General features: G+C 36.1%; 1 protein-coding gene across 1 annotated transcript; it reads left to right on the forward strand.

Annotated features, from left to right (window-relative positions):
• Nucleotides 1-1,649: 1,649 nt before the first annotated feature.
• LOC138705999 (hemolymph lipopolysaccharide-binding protein-like) lies at nt 1,650-20,811 on the forward strand. Its single transcript, XM_069834864.1, has 5 exons — nt 1,650-1,780; nt 9,138-9,308; nt 13,306-13,438; nt 16,911-17,195; nt 20,078-20,811. Exons 2-5 carry the CDS (start codon nt 9,147-9,149, stop codon nt 20,227-20,229), a joined length of 732 nt encoding a protein of 243 aa, XP_069690965.1. The 5' UTR covers nt 1,650-1,780; nt 9,138-9,146; the 3' UTR covers nt 20,230-20,811.

Below are 20,811 nucleotides of genomic sequence, written 5' to 3' on the forward strand. Positions count from 1 at the left end.
TTAACATTATTTCCGTTCTCGTTCACGTTGTCATTTCCGTTCCCGGTTTATTGTGAACCAACCTTAACGGTCAGCGCGTCTGACTGTGAAACGAGTGGGGTCGGATTCGAGTCCTGGTTCACCTGGTTGGGGCTTTTCCTGGGGTTTCCCTCAACCAATTGAAGCAGAATTGCTGGGTAACTTTCGGCGTTGGATCTCGGACTCATTTCGCCATCATTAATTATTCATATTTTATCATCCGTATCATAGCTCGGGTTCAGTTAACGGTGCAGCGTGCTGTACTTGTACAAGAGCGTGACCGTTCGGCTATCCAATTTTTCACAAAATAGGAGTGATAAGCATAATAAGCCTCAGCTGCAGTGTAAGCCTTCGGGTCCCTCTTTAGTACAAAAGAAAAAAAAAAGACCGAGAACAGGAGAGATTAAATGATCAATAATATAACAGAATTGAAGCGACTACTCAAAAAAGGGTTCAACTAAATAAATTTTAAAAAATCATTGCATCTTTTTGTACTTCTTTAGAAGGCGTAACTGGCCAGTAGAAATGGGCCCGGTCATAATCATAATTATAATTCCAGCAGAAAACACGAAATGAATATCTAGGTTGGTAGAAGATCCCGATTATTGCTTTGGGAACTTTATTGTAACAATACCGTATTTCAGTTTGTAGAAGAACGACCCAGGCATTTAAAGTTGAATCCTCTTTTTGTCAGCTTTGAGTCATAAGATTATTATTTCATTAATATAACAAATTCTCTTTCTTTCCAAGCACAAGAGCAACCAGTAACATGTCTGGAAGCGGGCTTTGTGTTCAGTGTGGGAAGGAAGTAAGTCAGTGGTGAAATTCAACACCGACTGGCTAAATGTTTACGGATAAAGAATGAGCAACAAGAAATATAAGACTACAGAATAAGAAGCTTATTTCAATTCAATACTAAGTGACTCTTGAAGCAGAAACGTAATATATAACAATATAGCGTAATGTAATAAAGTCCGCCACTGCACTGAATTGAATTCAAACAGAACGTCTTGCTCGCAACTGCCACTCGTACATTGGAGAGGAGGTGTGGTAGGTAGCATTTGTTTATACCGTCCGACCATCAATGCACACGAGTGTACACCCATTATTATTACCCTAAAGTGGAAAAGTGACCATTATAGCGCACTATTATGCTAACCTTTATTGACTAGCTGATTGTGCTAAAGTTCGCTGTGCATACAAGCTTCATAAAGCCAATTCCACATGATCATAAACCAGCCTACTCTATATATCACCAACCAGTGATGGAAGAAACGGCAGAATCCCGAGGAAAAACTCAATTGCGACCTTGCCTGCCACAAGTCACTATGGATTTTTCAATGAAACCTCAAGAGTGACTGGACTCGAACACGGACCGCTGCATTACAGGCTAATTGTTATGCCACGCACCACGGGAGGGATGTCACCCGATACAGCCTACCTACATTATGCATCATATACCATGAGTTTCAATTGTCAGAAAATAATATTTATGGCAAGAGCACACTTTCTGCCAGTTGTCATGTGTTATTAACTTATTATAACTTACCATCTGCGTGTATAGACATTGAACTATTTTTTTTTCTTAAAACTTGCCTCACAGTTATTTCAAAGCAGATGACACAGTCCTAGTCTCTCTTCACTACTCTAAGTCTTGACAAAAACTTTAACTGTGACCCAGACGACTGCCAAGTGAATGTATCGCTTTTCATTCTAGTCCGTTGTTCGAGTGTTTCATACAACAAACTTTCTGTTGCAACGTGTAAGTAAAGTGTGTGACACGATTATGTTAGATTTTGCATGTTTGTGACATTGTGTGGGGTTTTCATAACCCCAGACCACTACAGGAGAGGATTCTACAGGGACAACATTTTATTTTTACTTCAATTTTTATTGTACCTGTGTTTTTTAATGTACACTTAGCGGCAAAAAGAATGGGCAGACTCTTGGTCGATAGAAATGCTAAGTTCTATCGCGCGGTTCACTCGTGTAAACGTAACCCACTGCAAGGCATTGCTGTGGTGTCTCTTCATTGAAAATCGTCCGTCTATAGTAGTAAACCTTGCGAGCAATGTGTAGCTCAGTGGTAAGAAGTCTGACATCCGTACCAGAGGTTGTGAGTTCGTCTCCCGGTACGGTAAAATTATTATTTTTTAATTCAATGTTTACTTCATTTATTAGTTTAAACGTGAAATGGCATTTGTTAACAAATTTCGTTATGCCTGCCTTGTAAAAATATTATTCCCCATCACCTGTGGGCTATTAATAGGTGAGACCTGGCCTGTATAAACAAAAATACTTGTTTCACATCCTAAAAAACCGGACGCATATCAAACACAAATAAGTAATTAAATTAACAAAAACAAACAGTTTTTTTAATATATTAACAAAACAAGGCCTGTGGTGGGGACTAGTATCTCGTCCACAAAACACCTGCGTCAACAACTGCCCTCATTCTGCGCGGCATGGAGTCCACAAGATTATGGAACAGGTCAAAATTCTTGGCCATCTCCTCCCACGCATCTAGAAGTCTATCCCACAATTCCTCAGGTGTCCGAACGGGCGGTTGTTCTGCCCAAGTAGAACGTAGGATCCTTCTGACTGCAGCCCAAAAATTTTGAATCGGATTCATATCTGGTGAATTTGGAGGCCAGTCGACTGGGTCGACATCACGCCTCCTCGTAAACCATCTTTGAATCCGGTTGGCGGTGTGTAGTCTATCGAATGATTATCCTGGTGGAAGAAAAGTGTTTCTTCTGGATATCGTTTTCCGTTGTATTAACAGATAGCAGTATTGCTTGAAAGAGAGAGAGGGAGGTTTATTATTTATTAGAGTTTGGGAATATTCTAAGAGATATCGCCACATAATTATAGCTTTGCGGGACACATATGATGGCAAATTTGTAATTAAAAAAATAAGATTGGGGGAGATTCGAACCTTGCATTACTACTACCAACTTGTTCAATACACCAATGCCGTAACGTCTTACGCTACTGTGACTGTTACTATCAGTTCGGCATAATGCGTGGTTTTCCTGTTCATATTCCCTCCGGTGGATTTCGTATTTATCAATTTTATTATTATTTCACTATTCAAGGGCCCTGGTGTATCTAGAATCAAACCGCCATTCGATTTTATTACATATTTTAGACTCTTAAACAAAATACAGCAAATTTAAATGGTTTATTATGTGTTACCTAGTGAACTACAGCTTTGACGAGACGCGCATGCGCAATGTTATGTTTCTGGAAATTGTCGGTCGGCCCATTCCTTTTGCCGCTAAGTGTACTTCACTTCCACCCCCCCCTCTGCTAATAAACTTCCAACCGTATTCCATACAAAACCAAGGCAGAGTATGCAGTCAAAGTAAACAGTACTGAGTTAGTGAGTATAGTACGTTCTAGAAATACCATACGTTCGCGTTTTCTAGTGACGAAAGACCTTTCAATATTGAATCATATTTTCGCACAAGTTCTTTCCTCCGTTTGCCTACGTCGCATCCCGGTTTCCCCCACCCGCTTCTGCTCGCCTCCTGTAAAGGCTAGTGCTGGGGTGTCTAAGCTCTTTTCTGAAAACATTAAGGCCAATAACAGCCCGAAACATAACCAGGTACAGTAAAATTTAATACGGAGAAGACATGTAATACATATTCCATTAATTTCTGTTAGGAATTGGACGTCTACGTAATATTATACAACTATTTAAAATGACTTAAATAAAAGAGCATATTTAAGTAATTAATTGTCACGTCATTTTCCCCTTTCTACGATCCTGCGACAAAACCACTTGGAAGGACAGTAGGTAGTATCTCTGAGCAATTTTATCTTTTCGGATCGGGCAGAAGTGAAGATTGAATTTACAGTACGTAAGGTACTCTTTTATAGAGTAGGTACAGAATTATTTCAACATGAGTTACTAGTACGAAGGACGAAACTGGTAATTGGAATTAGGTACAATAGTCTATAGAGCGATAGTATGCACAAAAGAACGGAAGCCTGTATCGAAATGAACGGCCACCGTTTTAAAAATGTGTTTAAATATCCATATTATGATTATTTTTCAATTTACCTTCATCCTCTATATTTTACGCTAATGTGCTGTAGACAGTATAAGATACACAGCATAAAGAATACGTCCTAATGCATAGCTCAGTTCGTGAGTAAAAACACTGGTCTTTTCTTCGAGTAATGTGTTGCAACAGCGTTTCTATTCTTGTAATTGTCATGTGCCGATAAGCTTCACTGGCTTCAGTCTGGTTTGATACTACCCCTTTCCAATAGCTAAAACATCAGCGAACGAAGAGTACCTAACTACCAACTAAATACTAGCTTAGATTTCTACGAGCTCTAATATGACACATTTTCTTCCAGAGAAATTTATCATTAGAGTCAAATTCCGTGCAGTTTCGTATCCAATATTTTCGTGAATATGCTGTATAACTTTACATTTTCCACTATTTTCCATTTAAGAAAATATAATAGAGGAAATCACATATGATATCATTATCATTAATTTCAAACTAATTATAATGTTGTGAAAATACTATGAAAAATCCCTTCAAATTAAATTTCTGTTGTTTATTATTATATTCTATATGCATACTTCTGATGAATTGATTCATGGCTACTGAATGTGACTAAAATCATTCCATTAGTTTAATAGAAATTGCATATACGTGCAAGAAATCACAAATTGACAGCATTTAAAAAAGTATAACCTTGTTTCTGGATCTCTGAAAGTCTGTATTTTCATGCGAAGTTCTAAAATATAGTTGTTGCAACTTAAAATATTTTGTCCATATTTATTTCTCATTAAATAATATAGTGAATTCTAAAGAATCGATCCTGTTATTCACTTTACTGATGGTAACAACTTTGCTTAACTTGAACCGTAGTCACAAACGCTAACAATTTTATCACATCGGGAAAATATTTCGGTTAAACGAAAGCTGATGTAGTTCCTGTCCTACTCCGCGTATCCACCTTCAACTATCGTACCAGTCATACCAACATAACATTTCATGCTTATGTACACTCACGCTATGCCTTGCATATACGAATATGTGTTGTGTTAGGTTAGGTTAGGTTAGGTTAAGTTAGATTAGGTTAGGTTAGGATTTTGTTATGCCTTGCATATACGAATCTGTGCAGGATTTTCAAAGTCTGGTAATTTTTAATTAGTGATGTCAGTACTGCCTAGCGTAATGACAGACGTACAAACGAAGTTACATTATGGAAAGTGTGTTTACTTCATTATTATTTGTTTTGCTTCACTACTTTCCAATGGTTATTGAATTAATATGTTTTGCGTTCTTCATATTACATCGTATCAATTTTTCTATATCCGTACGTTCCTTTCCTTCACCAGAAACCACAACGTTTGCATTTACATTACCACGCACCTCTCATTTCACATGTAATTTACTATATTTCCGAACAATTTTCCTGTTTTCAAATATTTCCCTATAAAATTCGTAACTTTTCAAACCCATCTCCACAAAAAATTCCTTACAACCATTTTCACTTCAAAATCACCGGAACTACCTTAGCGCTAGTTTCACCTTATTATGTCCTGAATTAATAGTCACAGTAGTCAACATTATGGAGATAGGAGTAATTTGGCAGTGAGAAGTTATGGATAAATCTAAGTAGGCCTACATATGAGCCGTTGACAGCAGAAGAGGTGTAAATCAAAAATGGGTAATGACGGTTAAAGAAAACATTCTGTAAAATATAGCGCAAAATAGCAATTAATATTCAATGCATTTAAACTATTAGTAGTCAGTGGATAGCACGAAGGACATATTAATTGCTACTTTGTGCTGTGTTTTACACCTCATTACCCAATTTTGACTTACACCACTTCTGCTCTGAACGGCTCATATGAATGTAACGGAAAATAGGCTGAATTGTCAAAGCGTGAATGGTAGAAGCAGATTTCGTAGCAGCCATAATTAGTTGCGGGTTCGGAGAGCTTTACCCTACTTCGTAAGGAAATGAAAATTAATATTCTGTAAAAACTAACAAATATAACCTTACATTAATAGCTAATGAAGTAACGTTATTTATCCTGATCTTAAACAGCATGTTGCATAGTAGCATAAGTCCTAACATAGATTTTAAGAAAATAATGTTTCAACAATTTATTATAGGCTGTACACTAATATAGTAAAAGAACGGTTTAATATGTAAACTAGTATGAGATTAATATCCCTCAAAACATATCTGAAATAAAATAAATATAAATGAATTACCTTCCAATGGCTTTCCGTCGTGTCAGGTTCAATCCAATACAGCACATGTTGAGTTTTGAGTTTATAATTTAAAACACACGTTACTAGGCGAGCACTATACACTCTTTTATAAATACACGTTTCTTATTGATAAGCTAACAGTTCGATTATAGCAAATGAATTACAATATATTTTTCTACGCACTAGATAAAATGAGATTATTATCAAAAAGTTTGCTCTCACTCTGACAGATCAACGCCATTTTCGTATACTGAACAGCTCGTAAGGTAATAACCAATAAAAAGCCAGTATTTCTTTCCTAGGAGAGGGGTTAGACGCGATCAAGAAGATACTCGTGGACAGCAGCTATTCTACACGGTGAAGACAAAAAAAGTATTCCAGTTGTTAATGTACTTCCCTTCAGAATCGTAAATTTAATATATTGCGCACACGTCTTCATTTTGGCGTCATGCAATGCTATTATTTTCCTGTAATGGACTACATCTTACTTCAAACTACCACCCAGAATTAGTACACAGAATTAATTAAAAACAGTAAAAATTATAGACGTTACATGCAGTCTACACAAAGGGTAGAAGTTCAGCTTTAAATTTCCTTAGAAATCAGATTCGTGAGTTCGAATTCCGCCTAGAGCATGAATTAAAGATTGTAATCAAAAACACATAATATTATTATAAACAGGCAAACACTATGCACATACTGATTTGTTCACGGTAAGTTACAAGCTAGATTACCGTAAATGAATGACAAAATAATGATCTACGCACCAGATAAAACGAGATAATTTACCGAAAAGGTTGTGCTCATCCCGATAGATAAACGCTATATACCCATATTGAATAGCACCAAAGGTAATAACCAATAAAAACCAGTATTTATTTTCTGGCAGAGGCCAAAACGCCACCAAGAAGAGACTTGAGTTACGGACTGCAGCTATTCCACGCTGGTGAAGACAAAAAATGAACCGTGTTCGAGGCTATCAATGATAAAAAAAAAAGATCTCATCGTCAGACTTCGTATATTTCACATAATACACACACGTCTCCTTTGTTTGTAATGTAAATTTATTATACAGTATTTCAATAATAGAATACAATATCAAACTATCAACCAGGATTCATTCAGTGTTCTGCCCAAGGGCAGGTCTTTCACTGCAAACTCAGCATTCTCCAATCTTTACTATTTTCTGCCTTCTTCTTAGTCTCTACATATGATCCATCCCGATCTTATCCCGTTCACCATTCCTTCCAGTGTATTCCTCAGTAGGCAGTTTATTCTGTCAGTGACCCAGCCAATTCCTTTTCCTCTTCCTGATCAGTTTCATTCTTTCTTCATCCACTCTTTCCAACACAGCTTCATTTCTTATTCTGTCTGTCCACTTAACACGTTCCATTCTTCTCCATATCCATATTTCAAATTCTTCTATTCGCTTTTCTTCACTTCGTCGTAATACCCATGCTTCTGCTCCATGCAATGCTACACTCCAAACAAAGCACATCATTAGTCTCTTCCTTAGCTCTTTTTCCAAAAATCAGCAGAAGATTTTCCTTTCTCTATTAAAAGCTTCCTTCGTCATTGCTATCCTCCTTTTGACTTCCTGGCAGCAGCTCATCATGCACAATTGTTGTTGTTGTTTAGTCAACTGTCCAAAGACAGGTCTGAACCTCACAAGTGATACCAAGAAAGAACGATTTATGAGGCAACTAGGCCAGGAGATAATGGGATAGGTGACCACTTCCTTTCCCCCTCCATTGCATACATCGCCGATTAGCTACATATTACAATAGTCAGACATCAGATGCATACAAACAATTGTTCTTCCTCTGGCACATACTATCGTCAAGTGAGATGTACTGCCTGATAAAATAGATGTGCAGTAGTGGCAAAAAAAAACCGGACCGACCCTTGTAGCTCATTTCAGAGCCTCTGTTCATTTCAGAGCACGATAGACTGGTAACTAAGACTTTCATGGTTCGAATCCTGCCTGGGAAGGAAACTTTTTTTTGTTCCTTATTCAAATTTATTCGATTGTTGGTAAAATTCATGTTCTGGGAATAATAAGTTAATTAAGTAGTAAAATATCGCTGCAATCCAAAAGTATTGGGAATAAATTAATCCTTAATGGACTTGCAGAAAGTTGAAGTTCACATAAGTAAACTTTCAGAAATCATGAAAATGCAACACATTTTTTCAAAGATATATTGAAATAAGTTATGGCTGCACCTACAAAACCAGGAATTGAAATAACCATTACATTTCTATAGTCCTTCTACTCTCTGCAAAGTATCCCTCAGCTACCCCTGAAGAGGTCTATCGAGTCGCTGCAAAGGTACTCTATTTAGAATCGAACATTTCATCATTGAAACAACGTTTCCTTGACCAAAATAGTGTAGCTTACAATTTATTGGAGTTACATCCAACCAACATGAAGAATATTGCTCGATCCAGTTTCTCTAAACATATTAAAGAGGTGGAACAATTTCTTACTTACTTACAACTGGCTTTTAGAGAACCCGGAGGTTCATTGCCGCCCTCACATAAGCCCGCCACCGGTCCCTATCCTGAGTAAGATTAATCCAGTCCCTAACATCATATTCCAGCTCCTTCATATCCATTTTAACAATTTTAGAGAGTGAAAATGTAAATGCAGATGCAGAGTGCTGGTACAAGTTGTGATTTACCAGAGTTTGTGACAAAATGTTTACTGAAGCTCTCAAACACTGCAAGGATTTCTTTTCAGCTGTGCCGCTATGGTTCAAGCCAATGAAATCTGTCTTGCTCTCCCTGCTATTATGTATTCTTTTGAACGATCTCTTAGCACTTTACGATGGGTTGCGTACAAATAGCAATTATTTATAATTACAGATGTAAGGAATGAGCCGCTTAGCTGCCCTGTGTGTGCTGCTATTCGGTGTGCAAGCCCTCTGGGACGGGAGACTTACAGCATCGGAGTTGAAGTGCAATTCTCCGAAGTCATTGAGCTTGAAGCTGTCACTTACTGGTCGTCGCAATCGAACAGGACACTGGACTTCTCAGGTAAGAATTTCTTGCATTTTAAGGGGTTAGGTACAGCTTACAGCAGTAACATTTTGGAAATATTCAACATGTTTTCCTCCAGTACTGTATCTTGTACAATAATAAAAATTATTGTAAGTAATTGATTAACTAGCGGACTTACTCGTGTTAATTATGTAAGTTTGTGCGGCTTACAGCTGTTTCGGTGCTTCAACACACCATCCTCAGAGCCTACCAGATCTCGGCGTCATCTCAAACTTCTCTGCATGTTATGTGGGTGCATTTGATTGTTGAAAGGTGTTGGAAAGTGAGTCAAATAGTGTGTGTGTACTGAAATTGATCTATGTGTTGAGAATTTGATCGGGGTATGTTTTAGTGTGTTTGTATATTTCGTATTGTTCTAATGTGTTGAGTTTTTGGTTCTTGGGTTGTATGTGTAGGATTTTCATGTCCGCATTTATGTTATTGTATGTATGGTTAGCATTGGTTATGTGATCGGCGTATGTAGATATATTGTGTCCTCTGGTTATTGCTTTAATGTGTTCTTTGTAGCGTGTTTCGAATGATCTGCCTGTCTGTCCTATGTAGAACTTGTCGCAACTATTACATGTGAGTTTGTATAAACCTGTGTGGTCGTATTTATTTGTTTGTGTTCTTTGTGTGTTGAGATCTTTGTAGTGTGTTTTCTGTTCTGTATGCTATGTTGTATTTCTGCTTTCTGAATGAAGATGCGATCTTATGTGTGCTTTTGTTTTCATATGTTAGTGTGATGTATTTCTTGTGTTTGTGTTGTGTTTTGCGTGTTTTTGTGTTTGTTAAGTTTTTGTTTTGTCTTTCTTATGATGTTGTCTATTATGTTTGGATTGTAACCGTTTACTTGTGCTATGTATTTGATTGTGTTCACTTCTTCATTGTAGTGTTCTTGGCTCATGGGTACGCAAGATTCAAAATGGAAAAATTAATATAAAAATTAATATGTGTAAAACATTGTCCTTCTGCTATATGAAAAAAATATCTTTACGATTAAAAAAAATGAAATACATTTTTTTCAACATTCAGTTCACTGTGCAGTAATGAAGCGTTTCCCACTTAACTCAAAGACTATACAACATTCTGTGATGAAATTTTTTGTGTGTATTTATGCATGCCATGTCTATAATATGAAGCAAGATCACTTCTCTACCTTTGATAGATTGTCTGATAAAAAACAAATTCATTTAAAAATGGTCAAATATCAGTATTTTCTTCTAACACAAAATAAAAAAATATATTATTTATTAAGGAATGTGGTTGAAAGAGCATGATATTGTAAACATGAGATTCAGCAATATAATGAAAGAGAGATAACACGAAAAAGTTAACAAGTTTATAAGTTATGAAGGGAACGCTTCATCACTGCACAGTGAACTACCACCGTTATGAATTTTGAAAAAAAAAAAAAAAAAAGTAATAAATAACTTTTTTTTTAATCGTAAGATATGTTTTCCATATAGCAGAAGGACAGTGTTTTACACATACCAATTTTCACTATCGTACAAGATACAATAATGAAGGAAATATATGTTGAATATTTCAAAAAATTTTACTGCTTTAAGCTGTACCTAACCCCTTAATTCGAGCAAGATATTTTACAAATCTCAGAAAGAAAGCAATGCGCATGATCAGACGTACAACGAAACAAAACCAATTTTATTACCTCAACTAGTCGTTCTATTGTGAACCACGTCGCTCGTCCTCTAATCATGCGCACTGCTTCCTATTTGAGACTTGTAAAGTATATGTGCGAGAAAATGTTTTTCTAAGACTGTACTTAAATCTTCTTTCTGTTAGACTCCTGAAAACGGATGCACACATAAATCTAACATCTGTAGATATAAGCCTATTCATGTAACTATTTGGCCTTGGTTCAGAACGTCTCTGTAGACCTACATTGTAGGCTGAAAGATTTTTTTTATTTCTTATGTCTAAAACTAGAGCGAGGATTAATTAAAAATTCACGAAGGGGCAATTTTTCAAGTACCCAAATGTACTATTTTAACTATTCAAATAACATATAGTCACTCATTCGTGTTCGCTGACGTTCGGCGTGCCAAGGCCTCAAGGGAAGCACTGATATGGAATATTATTCATTAACCATTAATTTAGGTTAATAATATAACATGAGGTATACTTAAGGAGTTAGGTACAGCTTACAACAATAAAACTTTGGAAATATTCAACATTATTTTCCCTCCACTACTGTATCTTGTACAATAATGAAAAATAATAGGTCTATGTTTAAAACACTGTCCTTCTGCCATATGAAAAAAAAATTTACGATTAAAAAAATTATTTACATTTTCCCCCCCCCCCCCAAATTTAGTTCAGTGTGCAGTGATGATGCGTTTCCCACGTAACTCAAAAACTATCCAACGTTCTTTGATGAAATTTTTTGTGTGTATTTATGCATGTCATTTCTACAATATGATGCAAGATCACTTCTCTATATTCGATACACTGTCTGATAAAAAATAAATTCATTTTTAAAAAGTGGTCAAATATCAGTATTTTCTTCTAACACAAAATACAAAAAAATGATTTATTAAGGAATGTAGTTGAAAGAGTATGATATGTAAACATAAGTATCAGCAATAAAATAAAAGAGAGAGAACATGAACAAGCTAACAAGTTTATGAGTTATGAGGGAAAAGCTTCATCACTACATAGTGAACTGCCAATATTTTGAATTTTGAAAAAAATATATATAAATAATTTTTTTAAATCGTAAAAGTATTTTTTTTCATATAGCAGAAGGGCAGTATTTTACACATACCAATTTTCATTATTGTATAAGATACAGTAATGAAGGAAAAAAAATGTTGAATATTTCCAAAATTTTACTGATGTAAGCTGTACCTAACTCCTTAATATACAAAATTCATTGGACTTATTTCTCATTTCTTCTGTTTTTGATGGCTGAGTCCTGTCTTGGAAAACGCATTAATTTACGTTCATATAAAATTAATGGTTTTTTAAGACCGTACCATGATGATGATAACGTTCACTCTAGGTTAAAAATCGCCGATTAAAACATGTTGCGAACTTTAAAGTCAGAACTGTACAAAGCAGCTGGCACGGCAGGAGGTTTCATTTCTGTAATATTCATAGGAAGTATGAGACTGATAAGACTTTCACAAGGTAAACCATGACGTAATACGTTGTTCTTGTCAATGTGGCCTTTTAGCTGAGAGTCATTTCGAAACAGTGCGTTCGCATATTACGAGAAACTTATCTATATATTTTGCTAGCTTATTCTGTATGTAGGCTATGTTTCAGTTGAACATACTTTCACAGTATTTACCAGTCAACTATATTAATGCGTGCAGTACAAACAACGATATAAAGTGACAACAGAAACATGATCTTCATCATTTAAATTAGATGTTGTAAAAGAAGGAAAGGTGGAACGACTGAAAAAGAGGTGGCATGAAGTACTGCAGTTGCAACAGATTTCAAAGTCAAAACACTTGAAGAGAAAAAAATATATATCAAGAAGGTGATAAGCGATGGTACAGATGCAGACCATTTTGCCAAATCTGGAATCATATCCAAGTTTAGTTACACATCACGCACTTATTTTCCTGTCTTATGAAACAGTTTTGTAAAAATATAATTATAAGCCTATAGAGGTTCTTTTTGAACTTAAAAACGAAATACTTGCAAGCTTTAGAAATACACTTTTCACATTGGTGATACAACGTACACTTGATATTTTGTCTCTACTAAAGGTAAAAAATATGTGAAACAAACGTTTGTAGTCTAATTATTTGTAAAGAAATATTTATACTACACTACGATTCCATAATATTGTAGAATGACAGTGAGTGCAGAAAATATTCCTACTTTAGGGTACCTCGAATCAATTGCTAGTTTTGTGATGAGAATTGCACAAAAACACCTTGAATTCGCCAACTGATACGAAAGGAGAGTGATGAATAAAGCCCTGACAGACCTCATAACATATTTCGTTGTGTTTCAGGCACAAGTAGAATACAAAACCAGTCATGGGGATCCAGATAATCAGGAAACTGCAGCCGTGGATGTGGACATAGAGCAGAATGTTACCAAATGCCAAGGCGATGAAATTGTGCAAATCGTTGCCACAACTATCGGTACGTAACACCACAATGCGTATTCATCTAATAGATTTGTAAGTATCGCATTTCATTGAGATTGATGAACGGATACAAACAAGTAAGCACATAGCGCACTCACTGAAGAAGAAATCGGTAACAAGCTTTAGTACCTGAGCTGTAATTTATGCACTCTTTCTCCCTGGTATACGGATTAATCATATTGATGTAATACTGCAAAATTCTATTCACAGACATTCTTTTTCCAATGCCAACTGCATATATCTGTGTATGCAGAGTTTTCCTATCATAAAGAATGAAAGCTTGCATTGGTCAAGTCCACACTTCTGGAGAAACGGTTAGCACGTCTGACCACGAAACCAGGTGGGCCGGTCGGGACAAGTTACCTGGTTGAGGTTTACTCCGGGGTTTCCCCTCAACCCAATACGAGCAAATACTGGGTAACTTCGATGCTGGACCTCGGACTCATTTCACCGGCATTATCACTTTCATTTTATTCAGACGCTAAATAACCTGAGATGTTGATACAGCGTCGTAAAATAACTCAATAATAAAAAAATAACATTGGTCAAACATTATTAAATACTAAGTGTTCGCGTAGGCTTCCGCGGCTGGGATACTGTTGTACCTTTGAACACTTTTCACATTTTATTTTTTTTAATTTTGGAAAATGAAATTTTTTAAATGAAAAAATGCTTGAAATAATTATTGAAGATTCCTTTACAACTTTCTGTATGTATTTTCCTGTTTTACAGATCTATTAAGTATGGAAAAAATAAAATGAAGGGATATGTAATGTGTTCAAAGGTAGAACAGGATCATGTACCTTGGAACATACACTCTTGTAAGTTGGAACACATGGAATATAGGAGGGAATATAGCTGTAAAAATTGACAGTCATATTTAAAATGTATTTTCAATCATAAACCAGAGCAGGCTTCTCTGATTTAGATTTTATTTCCTGGAGAAGCAATAACTGCTTCAACAGCTTTCTTCAAGGCATCCCAATCAATTGGGGACCTCTTTAATTCCAGACTTACTTCGTGACATGATCTTAAAATAAAAGAAAAACAAAAACCGATAGTATCGTGTAATTTGGAACATGTTCCATGGTAAAAGATGTTTTGTGTTCAAAGGTACAAGAGGGTGCACTTTTAAACAAATATGGCTCCGAAATCTAAGAGAGTCAAATAAATCATGGAAATTAAAATATGTTATTACTCACCAGATGATAGGGAACACACCGTACTTGAAAGATATTAACAAATGCAATCTGGTTTTGTGTTAGAAAACATACATAAATGAACGAAATGTTTACTTTTGGTACTAAAAAAACTTCTTTTTTCCACGGAACTCACACTTTACAATAAATCAAACTGAAACTATGACCAGAGCTACTTAGCGGCTTTCTCTACAATTTACTTCATTTTGAGTCCTCTAGGTAGCAGCAAAAATTAAAAAACAAAAAATGTTCAAAGGTACACTATGCTAAAGGTACAACAGTCTCCCCTACATGGTGTGTGGATAAGCTTCAGGGCTTCTACCGCGTTGTCTTGGTGTTATTGGCTGACGTTTCGACCGCTGTGTTGTGGCCATCTTCAGAGCAGTTGTTGGATAAGGAAATAGTCTGCCAGTTCTTATATATATAGTAGTCTCGATGGGGGGAGTACTTGCTGTGATAGGTCGTAAGTTCTCCTTCTGGAATCTGATTGGTCCTACGTGGTGCAATCCGGTTGAGGTCTGTATGAAGGGGAGTATTCATATTAAATACTGGCCCTCATAAGGTCCGAAAGCGTGACCTTGATACCGTGCCCGATGTCCGGATGAAGGGGGGAGGGGGCGCCGCGTACATGTGGAGACCTGGTTTCTCGTTCCTAAGTATAGGTTGTAGGTTCTTCTTCTGGCATCTGTTTGGTCCACGTGGTCCAATCCGGGATTCTTTATGGTAATTTAATAGTTTAAAAAGCATATTTTAGTGTACATAGTGTAAAGAAGTGATGTCAACGACAGCGCAAGCATGCCTCACAGCACAGCCCGTATCCGCTGTTCAGAGCACGTAATAATAATAATAATAATAATAATAATAATAATAATAATAATAATAATAATAATAATAATGATTTATTTTAGCTGGCAGAGTTAAGGCCGTAAGGCCTTCTCTTCCACTCAACCAGCAAAAAGTGTATATACATATGCATGAACTTACAAAGAATCCAACAATTTGATTTAGATAAGAGTTACATGTATACAAAAGTTATTTACAAATTAAACAACAAAATACTATGAACTATTAATTAAACACTGAAATAAACTGTGTAGCAGAATTAAACTAAAATACATAGAATGTTAATATATTTCAAATAATATTAGATAATAGAAAGAGATTATTACGAGACAATTAAAATACAGCACAATCAGGATGATGTCTAAAGAAAAAAGTAACAATGTAGTCAGTGATAGTTTAAATCAGTATGATTGGAGTGAAATGCTAATAAGGTTATCTTTTAAGCTGTTCTTAAAGGTGTTTATTGTCTTGCAGCCCCTAATACTTTGTGACAAGGAATTCCATTGACGCGAGGTGGATATTGTAAAAGATGATGAATAACAAGATGTTCTATGAAGAGGTATACTTAGCGTGCCACAGATAAGTGATCTGGTATTTACGTCGTGGTTAGAGTATAGATAAGAGAAACGAGACGAAAGGTAATTTGGTGTTGAAGTGTGCAGAATTCGAAAGAGTAAAGACAAAGAGTGTAAAGTTCTACGTAAGGCATGCAGGTACAAGTCACTGGTGAACAAAGAGTTGTACAGTAGTGGCAAAAAAACCGGACCGACCCTTGTAGCTGATTTCAGAGCCTTGTTCACTCCAGAGCACGATAGACTGGTAACTAAGATTTTCATGGTTCGAATCCTGCCTGAGAAGGAAACTTTTTTTTTTTTTTTTTTTTTTGTTCCTTATTCATATTTATTCCCAATACTTTTCGATTGATGGTAAAATTCATGTTCAGGGAATAATAAGTTAATTAAGTAGTAAAATATCGCTGCAATCGAAAAGTATTGGGAATAAATTTGAATAAGGAACAAATAAAAGTTTCCTTCCCAGGCAGGATTCGAACCACGAAAGTCTTAGTTACCAGTCTATCGTGCTCTGGAGTGAACAAGGCTCTGAAATCAGCTACAAGGATCGGTCCGCTTTTTTTTGTCACTATATACATTAAATACTGAGGTAAAAGTAGTACGTATGTTTAAGTTTGAAACTTCTTCAGATTAAATATTAGGGCTTCAAAATATTTACTTATAATATTCGATACAAATTAATTAAAACGGTTATTTAAAAGTTAATTCACTTTTGGCGTAAGAACTTCGTTCTCTGCGTTCATCGTCCTCGGCCATATTTGAATCGGCGAACCTCGATGCAATGGCAAGTATGTTAACCACTAAACTACCAAGGACGACAACTGAATTTGTCCCGATATTTGATTTGTTTCAGCACCACCTTTCTCACCACCAATACGCAGACCAGGTGCAGATTACGAGTTGATAACAGAATTCGGATACTATAAACTGCACACCAGCATCAAGAACTGGCTGGACGCGTACGATGTCTGCAGGCAGGAAAACGCCCATTTGCTAATAATCAATTCGGACAAGGAAGCGAAGGCTGTTCAGAGACTGTGGATCCGTCATCCTAAGAGTCTTGGCGACTGGAGAGATGGCTGGTCTTACGCCGGAATTCATGATAAATTTAAGGAAGGGAATTTTGTTACCATTTTCAGTAAGTAGCCATAGCCTCTAGTGAAAATCTCGAACACACAAACCAGACCTATCCAATAGTCACCATGTTCTTTTTCCTCTATCCATTTTGCTAATAGTCTGGTCTCTCATTCCAGCATTTCCTTAGTTTTCCTACATTGATTTTTCCGAATGTCTACGTTTAAAAAATTTGTTTTGTGAGCACATTTTCGTCAATTTAAGGAAGGTCTCTTTTCGCTTTCTTTTTTTATTTTACATTTTTTAACAAAATATTCCAAAACCTCTAATTTTGCATTCATAAGTTTGATATTGAACAAGAATTCAGAAATTACATCATTGTTGTCTTCTTTAGAATAACCTATAATATTAAATTCTTTGATGGGCGATCATAAGAGTACAAGTCAATTTTTGGCGAAATTGAGATATGTACAGCTTTGTCATCATCAGCTCGATATCTATGTCTGGTAAAAGAAGTACAAGTCAAAACCTGCTGTAGAACGCCGCATTCTCTGATGCACATAACAGTATCTTCAAAATCATGTACGATGTTAAACAGTTTTTTTGCTCTCCTGTAAAATAAGGTTTTTTGACTTGTACTCTTATGATCGCCCATCAAAGTATTTATGGTATAAGTTCGTAAACGTTATCTTTTTGCCACGAGTGTAAAGTTTGTGAAACCAGGAGAAGCCGAGTTTCACAAACACACGAGGGCCAAAAAGATAACTTTACGAATGTGTGTCATATAATGTCTTTTCTACGATAGCATAAATTTGCACTAAATAAATATTTCAAGCTGGAGAGGATATAAAATCACGATTTCAAGGTCGTCTAAACTCAAAACCATTAAGAAATAAGTACCATCCATGGAATTATAGCTTGTTTTATTCATGATAATTTCATGACTGTCTAAACCGGCTATATAATCAATAAAGCAATTAGGAAAAGTTGAATGCTAAATCTTGTTGCAATGAGTACTACAGATGTAATTTCAGGATAATACGGGATAAAATATAAATATGAATGTCAAATTTGTAACTTATTTGTGTTACTTGTAATATTAACGTCATGAAAGATCGAGGTAATGCATTAATTTTTTACTGAATGAAGTTTGAATATTGAATATTTCATTTTCTTTGGCAGTGCGTGAAATGAATAGCAAGCAGTATGTATAGTGATTACGTTTTTACGCACTAGTGTTTTAAAGGCTCACTTTACGCACTGATAACAGAGAATCAAATGCAACTTTACATACTATCGTAGAAACAAATATATAAATGCACAAGTTTCTGTCACAGGTTTGATCATCATACGCAACATGAATATTTGTGTAAGCGCTCTCTCTCCCTCTCTCTCTCTCCCTCTCTCTCTCCCTCTCCCTCTCCCTCTCTTGATATGTGTATAGGCTATATAATAATATTTCTCTTTCATCTTACTTTCTTACAAATAGAAGCATCGCTCTGATTGCATGTCACAGTAATTTCGTCATGTAGCCTATCTGCCTGATTTTGGTTCAAATGACAGCATAATTCGGTTTGATTGGATCAGGTTTGTTTGGATCTGTTCCGGTCCGATCCATTTCGCTGTGATCTGGTCCAGCTTGATTTGATTTGAGTCAGTAACTGGTCTCTTGTTATATGAACTCCCGTAAACTTAATCGCCGAAGAGTCTAGCATCAGTAACAAAGTTTGGAACATGAGATGGTAATTTCGTAAATTAACATGAAAATATTATGGTCTCTTAATTTATTTGACTTCCGCTGTTGTGGCTATGTGGATAGATGTATGGTTTTTGGACATTTATAGACGACTCACATATCCGCATAAGACCCAAATTCGTTATCTCATGGCGACTCATGTAGGTCAATGAGGTACGGCAGACGACGACCAGGTGTATAGTATACGGATTTGTTAGCTGGAGAAGAATTCGTGGTGTGGCGGATGGTAGAGCCGGCTTAATCGAGCAGCACAATAGGCAGCCAACTCATTCATCACAGATGCACAAAACGCCTAAGTGCTTAGAGGAACTCCATATCATGCGCGATAAGCACTTCTGTATCTTAATATTGTCAAAAAGTATTATATTACAAGCATGATAACGTCAGATGGTATATTGAATCTGTGTTAAAACTGGTCACCTCTAATAACATTCGAAACTCTACATGACTATCGTATTATCTTTGCTGTTAGTACAGACACATTATTATGACATGAGGCGAGAAAACGGCGACTGACTCGTGGTCCACTGCTAGTGTGGTTTCTGGTGAGCGCGTAACCATTTCTCCAGCACTTTTACAATACATAACAGTACTAACAATATTTTTTTTTATAATTTGGACTTACCATTCTCACAGTCGTTGCTGAAAATGGCCCCGATTTACCGCCACACACATCTTCTGATAACGAATGAACAACACTCTGAAGTTCCACATCATTGATAGCCTCGATTTCTTCTCGTATAGTCTTTTAGTTCATCTATAGAATGAGGATTTTTCCTATAAACCCTACCTTTTAGTGTTCCCCATAAATAAAAATTACAGGGTGTTAGATCTGGGCTTAGTGGAGCCCACAAATTATTACTTATTAGTCTCGTACCAAAAATACGCCAGAATTCCCCCAATGACACGGACCGCAATGAGAATTTGTTAGTAGGCACTACCTAATACACAATAATCACTAATCTTTATACACTAACTTTATACACTTTAACACATGAAGAATCAAGACTTTTGTAACACGACTTGTGACTACAGCGAATGCCATATGGCGACTGAGAATCTATACTACCGCACCTCTTAACAGTCCGCGTATGGCAGACCGCGCAGGGAGTGGACCGCCAGTAACCCGCCATTTTCTCGCCTCGCGTCATAATAATGTCTCTGTATTTGAAACTGCTTATTTCTTTCAGATCAGCCGCTGAGTGAAATAGGCTACACCAAATGGAGCAAAGAGCCATCCGGAACGGTATCTGAAAACTGCGGAATGATTAACTTCGAAGGAGAATATGGAGATGCACCCTGCAACGTTCTCATGACTTTCATTTGCGAGCAAGAGCTATGATATAAATACAGTAACTTTCTTCTTCGCTTATGTATGATAATAACTGGAAGAAGGCACGAGACTAAAGCAAGAGGGACTTTGGAGTTCATGCGAGAAAGGGACAAGTGTAATGAAGTTCATTTCTGAAGATGATGATGACGACAAATATTCTGTGGTAATGTAAACTGTGTATCTCCTGTAGGTTTAAAATGGCTTGGCCTATAAAATATCAACTACGTCAAGAATATGTAAGGCCTTTATAGTTTTTCAAGGTAGTTTCACAACGGTAGTTCTTAATATATTTCTAATTAAAAATCAACCGTGTTGCAAATTTTCTGTGGGTATTTTGGCTTTTTCTGTTTAGCTGAATCAATCGCTACTTCTGTATCTTCACTTATACTCTTATACTATACAAAATACGTTGAAAGGTACGTTATAAAAATGCTGTAAAAATTGTAATTAAGCCTAAAGTTAATATAAGCATTTATAGAAAATTTCACTGTAATTACACCAAACTTGTTACATTGTAAACAAAATTTAAAAGACATATTGGTCCGACAAGTTAGCATATAAATAAAATAAAACTAAAAATCCTTCAAATAA

This window comes from Periplaneta americana, chromosome 9 (assembly GCF_040183065.1).
Source record: "Periplaneta americana isolate PAMFEO1 chromosome 9, P.americana_PAMFEO1_priV1, whole genome shotgun sequence".
In the NCBI taxonomy this organism is placed as follows: Eukaryota; Metazoa; Arthropoda; class Insecta; order Blattodea; family Blattidae; genus Periplaneta; species Periplaneta americana.